Source organism: Calonectris borealis, chromosome 1 (assembly GCF_964195595.1).
Source record: "Calonectris borealis chromosome 1, bCalBor7.hap1.2, whole genome shotgun sequence".
In the NCBI taxonomy this organism is placed as follows: domain Eukaryota; kingdom Metazoa; phylum Chordata; class Aves; order Procellariiformes; family Procellariidae; genus Calonectris; species Calonectris borealis.
The window spans coordinates 5013211-5032264 of NC_134312.1; the positions used below are offsets into that span (position 1 = coordinate 5013211).

General features: G+C 44.8%; 1 protein-coding gene across 1 annotated transcript in view; it reads right to left on the bottom strand.

Moving 5' to 3' along the window:
* ITIH5 (inter-alpha-trypsin inhibitor heavy chain 5) overlaps positions 1–19054 on the bottom strand; it is a 50152-nt gene that overhangs the window by 2822 nt on the left and 28276 nt on the right. Inside the window, exons 8-13 of the mRNA XM_075143146.1 lie at positions 11719–11890; positions 8862–9171; positions 5574–6127; positions 5168–5218; positions 3966–4082; positions 1116–1493 (exon numbers count right to left, since the gene is read on the bottom strand). Of these exons, the coding sequence (XP_074999247.1) occupies positions 1116–1493; positions 3966–4082; positions 5168–5218; positions 5574–6127; positions 8862–9171; positions 11719–11890 (1582 nt within the window). The remainder of the gene's footprint in view (positions 1–1115; positions 1494–3965; positions 4083–5167; positions 5219–5573; positions 6128–8861; positions 9172–11718; positions 11891–19054) is intronic.

Below are 19054 nucleotides of genomic sequence, written 5' to 3' on the forward strand. Positions count from 1 at the left end.
CAATTCTTTTCTAAATCTCACAAACATAGAGGCAGAGATCGGAATAAAATCCTATTTCTTTTTTCATTTGTCAAGATACATTGGCTGAACTAAAGAGCTTTTTGAGCTGCTAGTAGCAAGTTCCCCTCTGTGGGCCATGGTTACTGGAGGATAATATAACCATACAAAGCCCAGCAGCAAGCAGAAAGAAGATCTAGACTTGAAGCTCCAAGATCTCTTCCCTTGCCTTCTTGGGGGCAAGCTCTTTTTGGCCAAACCTAAGTGTGGAGTTAGAGGTTTGCACATGTGAGCAGCCTGAATCCAAAACTCCACTCCTGAAGGATCATTTCCTGCTTAACCTAGGGGTACCTGAACGTCACAGAAACTATGGCTTCAGTCTTAGAGTTCTGCACGTGTACATGGCCATAAACATCACTACTTCTCATTTGCTGAAAGAACCCAACCATCTAGACATTCTCTGAGCCTTCCAAAAGCCTAATTGCTCTCAAAATGTGGGGATGGCTCTTCTTTCACTTCACGTTTGAAAGAAAGGGGCCACAAAAAGTACTAATGTTTCTTGTTCTCAGTCAGGCTCAGGTGTAAACAGCTCAGTCCTGTGAAAACAGACCCTCTGGACATGTGCAAGTGCAGTACTTGAAGGCTAAGCCAATGATCTCTGGTAATGTGCTAGCTCTGCAATTAGAGCTCTCTTTCAGAATCTGCAAGACCTCAGTTGACTGTCCTCTCTGCCTAGAGAGATTCAGACCCTACTTTGCTATGTCCCTGAGAGCACATTAGCAGCTGGGCTATTCTGAATTAGGACTGCTGTTAGAGAACCTCTTATTAGTGCCTTATTCGGGGTTCTTGCGCAATATTTGGTTTCTGTCTCTGTATTGGGAACGTCAGGCATGTGTATTCTAATGACAACTGTGTTGAACAATCATAAAAAGAGTGGAAATGTGAAAAACAGGCACAGCTAGGATAGTGGGAGAAGTTGTTTGGGAGTGGAAGTAAAAGTCTCACCTGGGAGCTTAATCCCCACCTGCCTTGTTCGTTACCTCCTATCTCTGTCCTTAAAACTGTTTGGATCATTTTTCTCTGGCTTACAGCTCTGAATCTGAGAACCTGTTACCTACCCAGTAGCCCGTGGGAGTCGGAAGAGAGGCCTTTACTGTTGGAGATGTAGAACCCCAGGTGATTCTTCTGATACGGGGCTGGCTTCTTGTAATGATGGATGAGGATGACAAAGCTGATTGTGTCTCGTATCGTCACAGTGATGTTGGAATTGGCAGAGATGGACACCTCGAGGCTGCTGCTCCGCACAACAGCACTCCGATCACAGGACAGAATAAGTCTTTCCCCATCATCCAGGATGATTCTTTTGGGTGTGATCTCTAGGTAAGATCTCTCTGGCTTATTGCTGAGGATAGTGATGGTGCTGAAGTAAGTCCGATGCTTCTTGTGGCCGTTGGGTGGTGCAGGAGCTCCAATTAGTTGCCCATTCACAGTTACACCTTGCAGGAAAATAATCAATAAATGAAAGCTGGAACCAAGAATAGGTCTATTGTCTCAAATATATAAGCCTTGCAACTGAGGACATGCAGATTCACCACCTCATGCTCAATTATTTTACCTACCAGTATTCAAAGCAGTGTGGCCAGTCCATTATAAATTGATTACCTTATACAGAGCGCCTAAATTTACCCAAGCTCAGAAATACTGGCCTTCCCTGGAGACAGGTGCCCCCAGCCCCATTAGTCCTAACATTGTGTACACAGTGCTACAGGACAGGATCAGCTGCTCCTCGGCACAGCCACTTCCTAAGCTCCATCCAACCCTAGACCTACCTATCATCAAGACAATGATGTGCAGGGGTTTTGAACCACATAAAACAAATATTTATCTTCCTGACTGCTATAGCCCAACCAACCGTGGTATGATTTACCTAGATCACCTATTTGTTGATGCATAACTTAAACCTGGGCAAACATACCAGATCTTGGAGGACTAAGAAAAGCTGCTGGCAGACCTGCTTTTCCTCATATCACCAACTGGCATAAGGACTGAACTTCTAGGAAGAGGACCCGGGTGTATCTGAATGCTGCTGTCTCAGAGTATCTCAGGGTAGTAGACAGTTGGGGTTTGATGTCCCTCTACCTGACTCCTAAGAAGAGAACTAACCTGGGAAGCCACAGAGTAAGGGTTACTGCCTTGGGCAACATGCTAAAGACTGAGCAGGACCTGTAGTGAAGTGCTAAACCTCCTCAAGTGGCAATGTAAGAAATTCAGGCTCTCTCTGTGTTGCTGCAGAATAGGACCCAGAACCCTGCATTCCCACTGGGTTATTTTCAGCTTCACCAGTGCTGCTTTTCCAGCTTTCCTCAGTTTTGCCCAAAAAAACCCACTCCTGAGTAGTCTAAGGTGCAGATCCCACTGAGTCAGCTGAAGCCTAGATGTCCACACTAAGATTCCAAATCATTTCAATTATTTTTGTGACTTCCTGACCTTAAGACAGTGTCTCATTTCCCACGGGTCTCTGAACAGCTACTAGACAGTAACAATTAAGGAGGAAATTTGTGACTAACCCAAGCTAGACCCAAGCCACCAACACTGAGATAAAATATCTCCGTATCCCATCATTGCTGATGGAATCTCTCATTTCTGTCTTCACAGACTCAACTTGCTAGTGCTACGGAGTCTGTTTTTCTCAAGCTCATTCTGCATCTGAGCCACAGAATCACTCAAAGCTGTAGCACAAACACAGTCTGTGAAAGAAGTTTAAGGGAAATGTTGCCAGGAACTGGATCTTATTCACAGAAATATGGAGGCTAGACCACTGCCACACAGAACAGAATTCTTATAACTTTATTATAGGGTTGTTTATCTTCTTTGTAAAACAAGTCTGTGCATTGTCTTTTGTTTTGACACCCCTTCCTCCCACCGTTTCCCTGCTCAGGACATAATCTACTTATTAGCTGCCCTGCTTAGAATTCCAGATCGGATCAGACCACAGTTTGGGCCCCTGGGGATCAGACTGGCTTGGGCAAAGCAGATCCTGAATGGTGTGGGTTTTCTCAAGGCTGTCATGACTCGGCAACCAGTTTGGTGGTCCTTCCTCTGAAACAGCCTCAGTGCTTGGTAAGCCTGTTTGGATAATGTGCTCTGCCCTGAAGCAAACAGCACTGTAAGTAAAAAGTGAAGTTCCAATAACAGATCAATTTTATTGATTCTAAATCTTTTATTTGCATGTTGTGACTTTGTAACTAGAGGACTGATGAAGTTGCACCGTCAAAGAAATGCAGTGTCTCTGCACCAGAAAGCTGAATCCCCTGTGTAATCTCTCGGCACGGAGGTGGCCGCATGGCTTATGCAAACACTACATGCAGTATGCAAAATGCCTGTGGCTGTGGGTTCAGCTTGGGTGTTGTAGCACGGGTCAAGTGCAACCCGCAGACCATACTGGGTCTAATCATCAGGAACTGAGCTCTCGAATCTAGCTGGACTGAAGGGGTGCGATGTGGTCCTCATGCACTCAAGTGGGTCTCTTGGCTGTTTACATGCAATTGCTGCTCCCTTGATTCCAGTCAATGAAGACCTGAACTAGGAAAAATTTGGATACACATAAAGGCCAGTTCTCTCTGTGGTTAGGTCTAATCTGTTGAAAAACACTTCTGTAGACAAATTGTGTATGTAACAGTGGCCAGGCCTCCTCCTTGCTTAGGCTTGCTGTGAATTTACCCATAAGCTATGATAAAATTGGAGGTCAGTAAATGGAAGTGAAGTTTACCTCCCCTTCTAATCCAGGTGATTAAAGCCGGAAAACTCGTGTGCACCAATTTTCCATTGCCTGGCCAGAAAAGCAACTTTTTCTAATTTCCTGCCCCTGTCTTGCCTATGAAGCACCTTGGTGCTTAGTCTTATTGCTAGAGAGCTGGCCTTGCACTTCAGCTTTCCTCCACAAGCAACTGCTTTGCTTGGCTGCTCACCAGATTCCTTATGATCAGAGACCAGTCGGAGAATGTCTCCTGGTTCTCCATCAATATTGAAGCAGACAGAGAACTTGCTGGAGGGAAAATCAATGACAAAGTGAGGGTCTCCATCCGCTGAGAAGACATGGAAAAAGAGACAAATGTGAGAGACTTACACAAAACTGCAGTGTCCAAGAGTGTAACAAAACTGCCTTTCAAAGTATGTTTGTCCCAACCTGTTTTTTCTAAGACCTCCTGGTTTGTTGTTTTTAGAGGGTTGGATGGAGTTTGCCAGGAAATGCCAAGTTTTGCTTTGTTTTTCACAAAGATTATTTTATTTTGTTTTGTTTTTCTCACAGAAGAGGTTGGGTTTTCAATGAAAACTCAAAACCCAAAGCAGTCCAGGTGAAAGCCAGGGTAGTTTCTTCCTGGAATATCATTTCAGTATTTATGGGAATTGTCATGCAGGTGTTTTATACTCCTCCATACTCTGTTGGGAGGCTACATCCCCCACAGCACACAAAAATATGTCCTCTAACCAAGGACCGCTACATGGGCACACCTCACACTGAACCTTCCTGGTCCTCAATATCAAGTTGGAGCAGTCAACAACAGATTTAAACAATCCCACGACCTTAATTTTTCAGCAATCCTTGACCTATTATCAACTACCAGATAATTGTTATTAACAATAAGACAAGCCAAGCCCCTAGTTTTTAAGGTAAATTTGGCCTTATCCAGTGAAATTCAAGTCTAAATTCTTAATCTGGGCTTATTCTTCAGTGCTTAATGTATGAAAAGGATGTTAAGTAGAGGTGCAGAACCCACAGAGAAATAGCAAAACGCTATAGAATTTTCTTTTTTTTTTTTCCTTCAACAACACTTTTTATGTTTCAGCAACATTACTTCAAAAAATGTTTTTTGACTAGTTCTAGTACAGAGAGAACGTGCTTCCTGTTCTCCCCTAATCTATAGAAGTCTCAAACATGAGGATCAAGTGTTGTAGATCATCTGCTTTGCTATGTTTCCTCACACTTCTCATTACTGCTCCTCTCTGTATTTTGTTTTTGTTTTCATTTTCCTCCCTACTCTGCAGGTCTAGTAAATAGGATTTTGGCTGATCTCTTGGGATGGTTATACCACAGTGGCATGCAACTGAAGTTTCCATAAAACAACCACTATTATTTTGGATTATTAAAGGCATGAAAACAGGCACTGACCTGAAGTTTTGGAGATTTTAATTCTTTGTTTATCTTGCTGTCTACGTATACCTAGAAGTGGGGAAGGAAGGCTGTTACAATTACTTATTGAGCAGCATAAAAAGCCATAGTATAATAATGTTCCCAAAATATTATTCAGTGAGGTTATGGAACATATTTCTGCAGCTACTTTAAGCTTCATTGGGAATACCAATTTTTCTTCAATAGTTTCTACAGAGCAGTAAGTGCTTCCAGGGGGTGAGTCAGGTGCCTAAAAGGTTTGCTCAAGGTCACCCAACCCACAATTAGCAAAATCAATATGAAAATCTCAGCTTTCTGTTTACCACCCCTCGGTTGCCAGTCAGCCATGAGACATTACTTATGCAAAAAGATTTCTTACCAGCACATGGTTATTTTTCCCTCGTACCTGGTGGTGCCTTATGTCCCTGCAAGCTCTGCAACTTCTCACCAATGCCATCAGTAGAAGGGCTGATAAACTCCTCTTGAGGTGGTTCTGAATGGAGCCCAGCCTCTCTCATCTTCAGAACGGTGAAGGGAGTAACAAAATTGTAAGTCAGGGCCATTGACTTGGCTTTCTCCATCAAATAGTCTTTTTCCTGATTGTCATCAGTCTTCAACCGGGAATTAAGCAATTCCTTGATGGTGAGGTAACTCCATGCCCTCTCAATGTAATTTTTATCACCTTTGCCATCTTCCAGGCCGGGGACACCTCTGATGTCGTTCCTGCTTGGCAGGTCAATAGCCACATCTGTTTTGAGCAGGATGTACTTCTTGGAGTTGCTAGCAGTCACCTCCACGTGGAGACTATCTGTGGTGTGGTTGATGAGTTTGCCAGCTATTATAATTTCAGAGCCATTGAAGTAGTTAGGGAAGAAGTTCTGGGTGACTTGCTCCACATTGTCTTCAGGGTAGTCAACACGGATGTCAGAGAGAAGGGGTGTTCCTATTTCATCATAGAACCTTAAACAAAGAAACATTTCTCACCATCAGTACTGTTCATCCAAGCGTATGCACACACTCTTGCACTTATACGTGGCCAAGGATACAGTCAGACTATCTAATGTGGCTCCTAAGACATTCAGGAGCAGTTAGAGCTACCAGGCCCCAAATTTAACTACTGCATCCACTGTAACTGGACCCAGAGAGTCTCTACCCCTAGAGATTTTCAAAACTTGAGTGGACAAGGCCCTGAGAAACCTCACCTAAATTTGAAGTTAGCTCTTCTCTGAGCAGAAGGCTGGATTACATGACCTCCAGAGGTCCCTTTCAACCAAAATTATTCTCTGCCTTATTTTAGTTTTCAGTGTTTCTTAGGCATCTAAACAGAGTCTCTTAAGTATGTTCAGAAGCATCCCAGCATGGGCTGGCAGTCACCTGCCTTCCACTATGATTCCAGAGCTCTGCAAGGAGATATTTGTGACCACTTAAGTTTGTTTAAAAGGACCTGTCCATTAAAAGTAAATTCTTGGCTTCTCAGGCTCACAGAAAGCACCCTAGTTATTTCAAAGTGTATACTTAGAAGACATGTTGTTACTTACAGTTTTCTAGTGTTATTATGCATGAAATAATGCATAATACAGCCAGAAACTGTAAGACCAAGATGCTAGGTCCCCCAAAGCTGAAGGGTATCTGAACCAAAGCTTCTGTATCACTGGAAGCGTCCTAGATACTACCGATTGGGATGGTCAGTGTAGGACAGGCAGGAATACAGTTTTCTGAGGGCCAAAGGAGAAAGAAAATCAAGAAGGAATCTCACTATGCCCCCATAAATGAAGACATTTCCAAGGAATGGAGGAATCCTAACTACTAAATACAGGCGGCCTGGCAGGAGAGAACTCACTGCTACCTTATTGCTGATTTTCTGTTGGAGCAAGACATGGCTTCCGTGGAACCAGAGAGCTTAACCCTACAATGCCTTGTTAACGTGACCTGCCATACTTCTGAGAATACCTCGCACTGGACAGGCCAGAAAGCCTTTACAAGGGGTCAAGCCCTAAGTTTACAGTACTGTGTTTTCCCTGCAGCAATGTGCTTTTGATGGATCTTCCCAAGCTGCTCCAAGAATGCCATATTTCCCATTTAAATGCCAGACTCCTCATCTCTTGGCAAGTCGTTTGAGTCTAATTTGGTAAATAAACAAAGAATTGGCCTCAGCCCTTTTTTAGTTCAAGCTGCATTTATTTTTCACATCTGCTTAAACAGATTGTCTGGAAGGTAGAGTCACACTTTCTGTTTTATTCTCTCTCCGAGGAAACCCAAAGGCTGAATTAGTTAACTTTCTTTTAAAGACTCCCTGAGCACTCAGCGTCTTTGATGCAGAGACCTCGTCACATTTTAAAACATGAGTGAATTAAACCTGAGAACTCTCTGTGAAATAACTCCCGGGTTGTAACAAACGGTGGAGCGAGAGATACAACCTGTCTTATAGTACAGTGCAAGGAAGTATCTGTGTAAAAATACAACCCACTGACCACAAAATCAGAAATTACATTGGCACCCATGTAGATTTTCCCTCCAACAGTGATTTGAATTGGCCTCCAGCAAGTGATTGTGCTTTTCTGTACAAATTTGGCACCAGATGCCAAATGGGTTTGCCATCACTGAGCTTGATAAACAGTGAGCTGTTTGTCAGAAAAAGGTGTTTGAACAAGTACTTGCAGTGCTGGGTTCCTGCGGCCCGATCAATCAGCACATCCTTCATTTGCCAGGGAATGCCACTTGCTATCCAAAATGCATGTTCTGAGAAGCAAATGATGTGGGCGGAGTGGCAGATGGATCTACAAAATCTGGTTTAAAAGGAAGACACTCTTGTCCGCGCATAACCACCGCAGAAAGAAAAGCTCTAGTGGGAGGTGCATGGTCTCATTGCTCCGGATGAATTAGACGCTAGCTAGGCGAGAGGTCTCTGCTCAATGACTGTCTCTTTTTGGTTCCTGAGGTTCAAAACACTAACATTTGGGGAGTGAAAGTCAAACATTTTTGCTTGGAAATACTGATGCACTGCCTGACATTTTAGACAGCGCTGTGGTTCAGGTATCATTTTGCTGTTTCTCACTAGGGTCTCCCCTTGGACTACAGCTCCCCGATCACAGAAGAGGAGCATAATCTCCGATCCTACTGAATGATGAGGATTACAGGAAACTTGTTAGGAGTTTGGGTCACAAAGAATGAGAGAATGAAGCGACTCTATGATCATCCCAGGAATGACCCTTGTGTAGCTTTCAAAGTCGAATATTTTGGAGTTTGGGCAAAAGGTTATCATTTTCAAAAAATAGAAAAATAGTTTTCTGCCCCAAATTGGGATCTTCATTCCTGAGCCCCTCCATGCTGTTTATGTTGTCAATTTGAAGTGAGCAATGCATCCTTTCTTCCCTCTATCCACCTGCGGAGAGGTGGCACTCATGCCTCCCATTTCTCCAGGTTTACATGCCCAAAAGAATTATCTGAATTAGGGAGACAAATGCCTTGTTCTGAGGGGCTGGGAAGCTCCAGTACAGCTCAGGGTGTCTGCTAGGAAGGAGACAATTTCTGGGTAGGCATCCTCAGTATCTGAGCGTACTCTGCCTCTCTTAACCAGAGTTGAGCCTCAGAGAAACTCCCATCTCTTGCAATGTCTCTTTAGAGGATTTTCTTTCCCCAAACCCTTGTCCAGAGGACACAATGCAGATATAAGCACAAAAAAAGTAGAACAAACCCTTTGAGGTGGCTGGCTGCATCCTCATCCTCCTGGAAATGCCTCGTCATGCCACAGTTCTCCAGTGCCATCCTCTCCAGCAGCTTGTGGTCCACATCATTGCCAATGCCAATGGTGAAGAGGCAGAATTTATCACGGACGGCATCCTTGGTGTTGCTGAGGATTTTGGATGAGTGTGTTTCCCCAACAGTGGGCCTCCCGTCCGTGAGGAAGATGATCAGAGAGACGCTCCTGGCATCAATGTCGTTCTGAGCAATGTAATCATTTAGCAGCTTTGCACCAGTCTGGAGAGCACTGTTAATATTAGTCCCTGGGAAGGTACCAAAATGATTAGCTCATTTCTCCTAAGAGTGGCACAAATAATTTCCCTAAGCTCCCTTTAGTACGATGACAGCATCTCTGCTCATCAGGACGTTCCTTTTCTCTACATGAGGTGGCACTAGCCCTTTAATTCAGTTCAGCTCTGTAACTTAGCACAGTTTGGGATAGCTGTTTATAGTCTTATGAATTGAGTTATGAATTGCAGTTTATTATGTGAAAATGCTGTGTCCTTGACTATCCCAATGTACAATAATCAGCCATGGTAAGCAGAGTCACAGCACATAACATGTCCCACCGGTACATACAAAAATAGTTAACCTTAATTACGGGACTCTCCCAGATGATATCTGAACTAGGAAAACAAGTTCTGCTCACTTTGCCTGAAGGGCACAAGTTCTGGAGAAAGGGAAAAAGCCTTCAAATGGGAAAACAAGTGGTTGGGTTTGTTCTTCAAACCCCAGGGGCTAACAAAGTTTAAAGGGAAGAGAAATGGCTTTGTTAGCTGAGGAGTGTGTTTTCACAAAACAACGAAGCTGCCTGAAGTGGGGAGAGAGGGAGAAAACAGAAAATAAATGAGGGAACAGATGTACGTTAGAAGAATAGTCATGAAAAGGATCCAAGCCTACTGCATGTTCAGAAAAAAGAAAGCAGGAGAATGAGTACAGGTATCGCCTTGCTCAATGTATTTCTTGTGCAAGTGAAAGCAAAGAGGGATTGGTTGTGGAACCTTTGCAAGATCAGTACATCTGGGTTAAAAACAGCTCTCAGAAAAAAAGCAGGTGAAATGGGTTAAGAGCCACACACAACAGACTCCTCGTGGTCCAAAAGGGGAGATCTAGGAAGGTTATCAGCAAGGATGTGCTAGCAGGTCTGACCATGCATCATGTACATAGGAACTTAGCGTGCACAGCCCCACTGACTGCAGCAAGACAAGGAACGGGAAATGGGCTAAGACTTCTGAAAAGTCCTCAAAATCCAGACTGTGTTTTTTTGCAAAATGGTTTTGAACCAAAAACCTGCATCTAAATATCCTAATACTCTCAGTCTCCATCCAGATCCAAAATTTCAGAAAGAATTTTTTCCCCAGAAACAAAAGATAACCATCCCATGCGGCAGATTGTGTCATTTCAAACCCAGCCACATCACAGAGTTACCAAGCACTGAAAACTGCCTTTTGCCATATGCACAAATATTGAGCAGCGATATTTTGTTCCCATTTTTTTGTTGCATGAGTCTGACACTGGTGTAAGCACAGCACGTTCTTCGTGTGTGTGATCTGTGAGCCTGAGTGCATTCACGTTCGCTGGAAGATACTCAAACAACACCACCTTTACAGGGAAAATGCAGAGTTAGCCAAAACTAAAGTACTGCTGGCCTGTGGTGGAGAATCACTGCACCTTCCTGTTGAACCTGAGTTAATCATTTCCTTTTACTTTTGTTCTCTGGCAGGTTCATGGGCAAACTCAGCTGGTTCCTGCACAGCTCTTTTGGCACTTCAGGAGTAAAAAGCTTTGTACTCTGAGTTTAGTCCCACTACTGGTAATTGTTTAACTGGGCAGGTCCCTTGACCACTTCCTAAACTCTTCCTCTCACAATACAAACAGTACGGCAAACCATCCTGTTTGCTGTGTTTTTCCATCAGAGAGTTTCCTTTGCTAGGAGCGGTCACTGCTCAGGGGTAGCCATGGGAAGGCCCTGTCTGACCTTCAACCAGCTGTGACTGCTTGTGTGGAGAAGGATTTGCGTAGGTCATTTTGCAGCTCTCTGCTCACCTTGGGCGTGCTCAGCTAGCATGGGCACAGCTGCTGAAGTATGTTTGATTACAAACCTCACTATGGTTTTTTTATGCTAGTATCCATAGTCTCATAGGAGACCACTCAATCAAACTCAAAATCATGCCTGCATTCTGCCACTGCTCTGGGATCTCCTCCTCTCCCCTCTTCACTCCTGGCAACAAGGCACAAGCAAAAAGGGACAAGAAATTCTTAAATGTCATTCTGGCTGCTTCTTGGTAGAGACAAGAAGAAGACAGTACTAGGTGAGAAACGAGGTCTTGCAGAAGGCAATCCCACAGCCCACGCTGGGTAGTCCATCGCTGGAGTTTCCAACCCAGGCAAAATCACATGCTTGCTTTTACACAGGCTTTCAGAAACTGCGCAAGTACTGGCCCTGCGTCTCCTTCACCAGGATATGGTATTTCTTCCTGCGTCCTCAAAAAATAACCCTGGGAACTTTCCCACTCTGAGGGTCTCACCAAATAAATGGCAGAACAGGCCCAAGCTGGCTTTAATAAGTATATTAGGTCATATGATTGGATCTGGGGACACCTTCCCATCATGTACACTGATAAAGGGCACATATTATTCTGTCACATAACCCTGAGCAGAGGTGGGAAGAGGCCCCCTTGTCCCATGACCTAAGTCCCAATGTCTTTTTATTGCTACATGCTATATGTCGGGACCACATTCACTGCTCCCCATTCTGGTGTAGTTAACTGGATAGCAAAATTAATCCCGTTCATAGCTCTAGATCATACCTCCAGTAGGCGACATGTTATGAATGTATTTTTTGGCATCTCTTATATTATTTGGAGTAACTGGCACCAGCCGGTCCTGCTGCCAGACCTTTATTCGGTTGGAAAAGCCAATGATATTGAAGTGGTCTTCAGGCCTTAGGTCTTGGAGAATTGTGAAGAGAGCTTCTTTGGTCTGGAAAGAGAAGAGAAAAGAGACCAGTAGGCACAACTGTCACTGCTTTAGTGGGCAAGAATTTAATTCTTAAGATGTTTACTGATCTTATAGATATTTCTACACTGCCAGTTTGGAAGAAAATTGGGATGTCCTTCCCTGTCTCAAGGGACACCTGGTGCCAGGTGTAAATATAAGATGAATGAACAACTCTTGCCCAAAAGGTCTTGCAAAGGTGTGAGACATGCCTGGATCTAACTAAGCTTAAAAATCATGCATGACAACTAGTCTCCTGTGACTGGGAGAACCATGCCCTGAAATAAGAATTACTGAATAATATTGACTAATACCAAAAGCCTCATGGAGTTCTTCTAAAGCCCTCTAGACTTGCAGTAAGCTGTAAGCGGCATACGGTTAAAAATGTTACTTGTAAGTTGAAATACTTCTAAATATGTCAAGGACACACATGCTCTGTTCATAATTAGGATATCGATTGGTATATACATACTCCAATAATAGTTCCAGCAATTAACAAATGTTTAAGCTAATAAGTTATAAATGAATGAATAAGATATAAAAAGAAGCCCTGAGTAGTCATTGCAGATTCTACCTGCTAGTCAATTTTGTCCCAGGCATGTTGTTTTTCCAGCAATATGCCAACTTTATATTGCTCTGCTGTTCATCATTCTACGTAAATATAGGCAAGCAGAGTGAGGAAAGCTGTCGTCAAGACAAGTTCATAGCGAGAGATGTTAAGGTTCCTGAGTGATGGGAAAGACAGACCACTGAGTCAACAGGAAGAGTGCAGATGTGTCCAGTACTCCCCAGTGTGACCAACTTTGATTTAGCAGTTATGCAGCTGTGTTCGCGTGGAGACTAACTCCAGCTTAGTAAGACCAGCTGAGAGAAGATGCCCAAAACCAGCCTCTGTCCATGCAAACATACCCTATATTGGGATGCAAAACACATGGGAGGAATACAAGGCAATATCTGTAAGCAGAGGGATCAGCAGCTTCTCAGCTCTGCCCCTTCTTGGCCACCACTAAGCCTTTCAAGTTCCAAGGAAAGCTATGCAGGAAATAATATGGTGGACTCATCAGCATTTAAAGGTTTCTCTCATGCCTATCAGGGAAATATGTGAAGGGCTTGTCCAGAAAAAATAGGAAAGGTAACCAGCAGTGCTGGAAACCACATGTTCCTAGGCCTGATGTTGCTATGTAAAGAAAGTTTGGAAAGGAGCTCAAAGGACTGATCAAGCTGTGTCATCAATATCCCTCTGGATCCTGCATTGAAGCTGATGACGCAATGATGCAACTGCAAACAAATGACCCACCGCAGTGGAATCTCTAATCCTCCCAGCTGGTGACTTGGCTTCCAATTCATCGGAAGTTAAGGGGAATATTTCCCATAGCTTCAAACATTTCAGAGCCAGGTCTGGAGTCCCTCCCTGCCTGTTTCTGTTCTCCGTATAAACCCTTTTCCTCTGTAGGGATTGTGGGATTCATCCCTCCATTTGCTTAGCTGGAACATTGTTCCACGTCTCACCACCATGCATTTTATGAATGTTTCATAGATATGAATACTAAACCAAATGCTGGTGGAAGGGGCTCTTTCAAAGAGAAGGGGAGAACCCCACTAGGTTCACATCATGATGTGCACCAAATAAACCTTCAAGAAGACGAATGCCTGCCCCAAACATGAGGGCTGTCTCCCCAGTCTAACAGTCCATAGAGAACTTGCTAAGATGAGCTAAAGAGCTGTTATTTGAAAAAGAAAGGATGGTTTTATGCTCTCTCATCTCCTTTTTTACAATAGCCTTTATATTGTAAAAATGCATCACATAATACATGACATCACCTTTCAGAGGGACACTCAAACATTCACAGTCTCATTTTACAGAAGTGAAAACCAAGGCACACACTACTTTAGTAATGATGTGAAGGCTGCAGATGGAGAACTTTCCAAAACTTGGAGTTTCCAGCTCTTGATCCAGTAGGCCAAACCATCTCTCATGCATGCATAGAAGGGCAAGCAACAATCACACAGTGGAGAAAAGGACTCTTGGATTTATTTCATGATAACAAGAACGGCCCGTGCATTTGTCCCTCAAAAAATGGGATCAACGTAAGCAGAAAGTGAAAATGGAGAAGCTTCTATCCTGTGTGAGCATGATCAGGCCTTCATGCCAACCTCTGCTGAAGGAAATTTTGGGCAGGATGTTAAAGCAAGAAACAATGAGACCACAACAGCTCCCCAAGTGCAACATCCCTCCTTCACTCCCCTCCTAAGATAGGCAAGGGAGAGAAACCGAGGTGCCTAGAAGCAATGATTTGGAGGGTAACTCCCCAAGTCTCATTATCCATATTATAGCTCTGATTATAATTAACATCACTTGACCTTTCCCATTACAAAACCCCTCTTTTCAGTTTTTTGCAATTCTGTCAAACTGCACTTCTCTCAGAGGGATTTACTGGGCCCAAACAGCTCTGTTGTTTCTGAGAACAAGGCCATAATCTTGCTTTGGCCTTCCTGCAGAGAGAATGCATCTCACCTCCAGTGTGCTCAGAAATTCCTTTTGACATTCTTGCCTGTGTTCAGCCAAAAGAAAAGGAAAAGAAAAGGAAAAGAAAAGGAGAAACAACACAGAGCAGCAGTGCAATTTGTGTGTACACAGCATCCAAGCTAGAATTGCAGAGGAGTCAGGAGGGAGCTGAAGCAGACTTTCCTAGAAAACGCAGCATTTCCCCACACCCTCATACGGGGGCCAAATGTGGGGTTGGGACCATCTCTCCCTCCCCTTCTTTCATTCTCTCTTTCCTTTTTGTCTCTCATTTTTGCCACAGTTAAGTCATTTCCATGGAGTTTGAGTCAGTTTTTCCCAGGAAAAAGTTCTGTAATATTTTAATGCAGATGCACAGACAGCCTGGATTCTGGCTTCTCTATCATATGCTTGCCTCTGCAATTTCAAAAAAAAAACCAACCCTTTGAATTTGTGTAATATATATACATACAAACATATGTACAAGTGTGTGTACATATGTTTTGCTCCAAAGCAAACAGAATGAGGGAGGCCATATGGTTCATTCTTCTGTAGCTTTTACCTCATCCCCAGTAAAAAAGAAGGGTGGGATTCAGCTTTCCCAACTCGGTCATCAGAAAGCTGGGCATTGCATCTAATCCCTCCCCAGGCAGGGAAAGACACCTCGAGAGAGTAATCCATCCCATCTGTTTTGGATAGGGTTTAGGACGGGCTGAGTCATTGTCTGGAAGTGCCTGTCTCCCAGCATTGCCTCCAAGAGGCTGGGTAGCTCAACTGTAGAGAAGGTGGGACTCACCTCAGGACCAAATCCTGCCCAGACCTGAGCACTATACTGTTTACTGGTGCCAAAAGGAGCTGAACTGGCTCTCCACCTCTCCCAGAGTGCTCTGAATTGCCTGGCTTATCCTATGTGTTTCCATATCTCCTCCCAGCTCATAAGGATCTCCACGTTTATAATAAAGACTGCAGTCCTCACGAGGTGGCAACACACACTTTGCTACCAATATCCCTCACCCATAAATGGGCTGTGAGAGAGACGTGACTTCCCTCTGGAGAGTTGGATATGATTCAGGAGCTGGCAGGCAAAAGCAACTTTAAATAAGGAGAATATCTTGGTAAAAGTGCACTGCTTGAAATCCCTAAGTATGCAGCTATGACTGAGTGCCCTTGGTGCCCAGCCTTCTCCTCCAGTCTCCACCAGCCCCCGGGCAAGGATTTGCAAAGCTCTTCGTGCAGAGAGTGTCTGGCAGCAGCTTCAGTTGGGACACGGCAGCAGGTTTTTCATTCTGGCCTTGTAAGGCCACAGCTGGAACTTCTCCTGGCTCCGAGGAGCCAAGGGCTGAGGCTGCCGTGGGATTCCCAGGCTGCTCCACTGCCGATGGGGTCTTTGCACTTCTACTCCTGCCTGGCCCCAGTGAGTCACTGCACTGAAACTCGTGCCAAAGGCACTCTCCTGCGAGGCAGAAAATTAACCATTTCTTCCCTGATGAGGGCCAGATCATTCCTACACAGCTGTGCATATGACACTGGTTCATTTTGGGCATAAGCTGGGCACAGATCTAACCCACTCACCCTGAGGAAAACCAGTTTAAGGGTCCAGCGCCCTTGTGCCAGGTGCTATAAGGTGAAACACTTCTCCCAACATGTTTGCCTTTTTGTGTGGAGGGTGGAGCAAGGATTAAAGGAGAGGGTGGCAGAAAGTAACAATACAGAACAGCTAAAAAAAAAAAAAAAAATCAATTTTTGCCAGTTGAGAATGGTTTGTAGCTGTCAGAGACAAGTTTTAAATCAGGATTTAAAAGAGGATAACTCAGTGGAGGAAGATTCCTCCATTTCCCCCAAATTAGCACGGATGAAATTGAGCTGAAAAGTGGAGACTGAATTGCTACTCCAGTGCATTTGAGTCGAGAAGCTGTGCTGGTGAATGAGCTGTCAGCACAGCTGGAACCTAGGGCTTGAAACAGCCACCTCCAGGGCTACAAGATATCACTCCCCAAATCTGGAGCAGTAGAGTCATGGCCTACAGCTGAGGACAGGCGGGATGGCCATAGCTGCCAGGGAGTGATCACAGTTTTTGTCTGTGCTTCAGAAATGATAAGAAGCTGAAGATGGGCTCACACCATCTAAATGACCAATGTGCAGATAGCGTCTTCTCAAGCCTACAAGGTCAGAGACAAGCCAACTCCCAGCCACCGCTCTGGTCTTTGTTGTCACCTCCACATCGATATCTGGACATGCAACACAACTGCTGCTCTTCTGGGTCCTGCTTGCTAAGGGCCCTGCATCACGGCAAAGGTGATTCGGGGCTGTACGACCCCCAGCAAGAGCAGGAAGAGGAGAACTACCCCAGCTACGCTCCAGCTCAGCTGTGACTTGTCACCTTGGTATCTGCCCTTGGGGCTGCCTCTGACAGACCCCACTTAGCTTAAACACTGGTGGAGCAGAGCATGGGAAGAGACACACTCCCATGGGAGAGCTGAGAGCCTTCAGCCCTTTCTTGGGTCAAAGAGCTGCCTCAGAGACATCTGGGATGATGTCAGACCATCTGGGCACCTTTTAGGAGGAATCTGAGTCCCGGTGACATTTCTCTCACAGTCTCTTGGTTGTTTGAGGAGTAGAGTGAGGGCAAAGCCTGGCTGCCCTGAAAGCTGTGCAGTTCAAAGGGAGACAATGTGTGGTTGTTTGATGCCGTGGCATTGCCAGACATTGGCCCTGCTAGGAAGCAAGGGGGGAATTCAAGCACCTCATTATAATGCATGTCCCAAGCCCACGTATTCACACTTTCCATTGCCTAGGAGCACTTGCAAGTGCTTCATCCTAGGCCCACATCCTCTGTGCAAGCTTCATGCCAGCCCTTAAAAAAAAGAAAAAAAAAAAAAAATCAAAAGACTTTCCATTCATGCTGAATCCAATTCTGTACGGATGGTGGGTCTCTGCAGCACTGTAGTGTAATTCAGCCCCTCTTGAAAACGCCTTCAGATGCAGAGGGAGCTCTCCCAGCACCCACCCCGCCAGTGCCTCTGAGATCACTTGGCAATCCTCGGCTGCACCCTGCACGCCCAAACACAGCTGGCATCTGCCCTCGCAAGGGCTGGGCAGTGAGACATCGACACCAGTGACACAGCCCCTTTCCAGCTTCAGCCAGCACCAGGGAACGGCGTGGGCTTGAGATCAGTCAGTCTAAAGAGCATGGCTAGCATTCACAACCAAAGCCTTTGGAAAGCAGTACCCATCGGCTGAAAGCGCTGCACGAGGACAGTCTGCAGATAGCAGACATGGGACCATCTGTAGCCATACACTGAAGGATGCCACAACTAGAAAATAAAATTTCAGTAGCCTTTACTTTGCCCTTCCAGATCCCCTGTGAGAGTCCATATTTGACAAGAAAGGAGCTAAGGCACAAGGTGTAAGCTCAAAGAGAATTAGGAACACACAGCTCTGTCCAGTAACTTGTCTGAGAGTGCAACAGGGCAGAGAAGGGCGCAGAAACCAGTTCTCCTACAGCGAGAAGGAGAAAAGTACAAGTAAATATGTTGTTTGGCAAACCACTGCAAGGAAGTACAGGGAGAAACAACAGAAGAGCTCCCCCGTCCCCTTCAATATCCTCTGTGCTTTGGTTCATATCTTTCCCTTTCCAAACATGCACAGGCAGCTGATAAAAAGGTCCGGAGCTGGCTTTTCCAAGCTACAACAGCAATATCTGGTCAAATCTGCCCATAATCTGCCAGAGGGATTAATACTGTCACTTAAGGAAAAGCTGGCATCAAAGTCACACCTGAAATGGTGCTGTCGAGGTCAGACAAGGTACTGCCATAGACTTGGTTTGGGATCCAGCAGCCAAGGGAAAGGTGGTGTGAGCTCCACTGCCGTTTTACAGGGAGGAGCTGAGGTACAGAGAGAGCAAAAGTTTGGGCAGTATCATTCCTGCTGAGGTTTGAAGCCACATCTTGTGAGTTTTGCTTTCCTCTGTGTCCCAGTTTCCTTTCTGCCCACATAATGCAGATCACATGCCACTTTTGTACCAAAAATGGCTTTTTTTACCTTCCTCCATCCCCCGCTTGGGGAGGACAATCTGCCCTTTCTTCCTCTGCAGGGACCATCGCACAGTTCAGGGACTGCAACTAACCCTCTCCCTGTCAATGTATCTTTGTGCTTTCTTCCTGGCAGACACTGATCGCGTAACCAAGGAAAACTCCTTCACAATTCTGGACAACAAGTATTTTGTTTTACACTGACACTGGCCTGTGATGGCAGGGAGTTTGGTTGTAGCGCCCTGGACAATAAAGGTCTGTCTTCAGTCCATGGTCCAGTCTCTCCCGCCTGAACATCACAGATCCCTTGCTAGTAACTTGAAGATTGCTGACATATGGCCTTAGAAAAAGTTGCTTTGTAGTTTCCCAGTCTGCAAAAGAAATACTCAATCATTTAGAGCAACTGTTTCTATTGCCTTTTCTGAAAAATATTTTCCACTTAACATTGAGTAAATCACTTAACTCCACATTCATCCAGGGCATTTAAGCACTGGATTTCTGCTCAGTGGAATATAAAACTGTCTTCAAGGATATGGACAAGTTTAGCTCTCAGTTGGGGTAACTCACTTCTCTAGCACCCAACAGCATGATGATAAATACATAAAAAACTGCAAG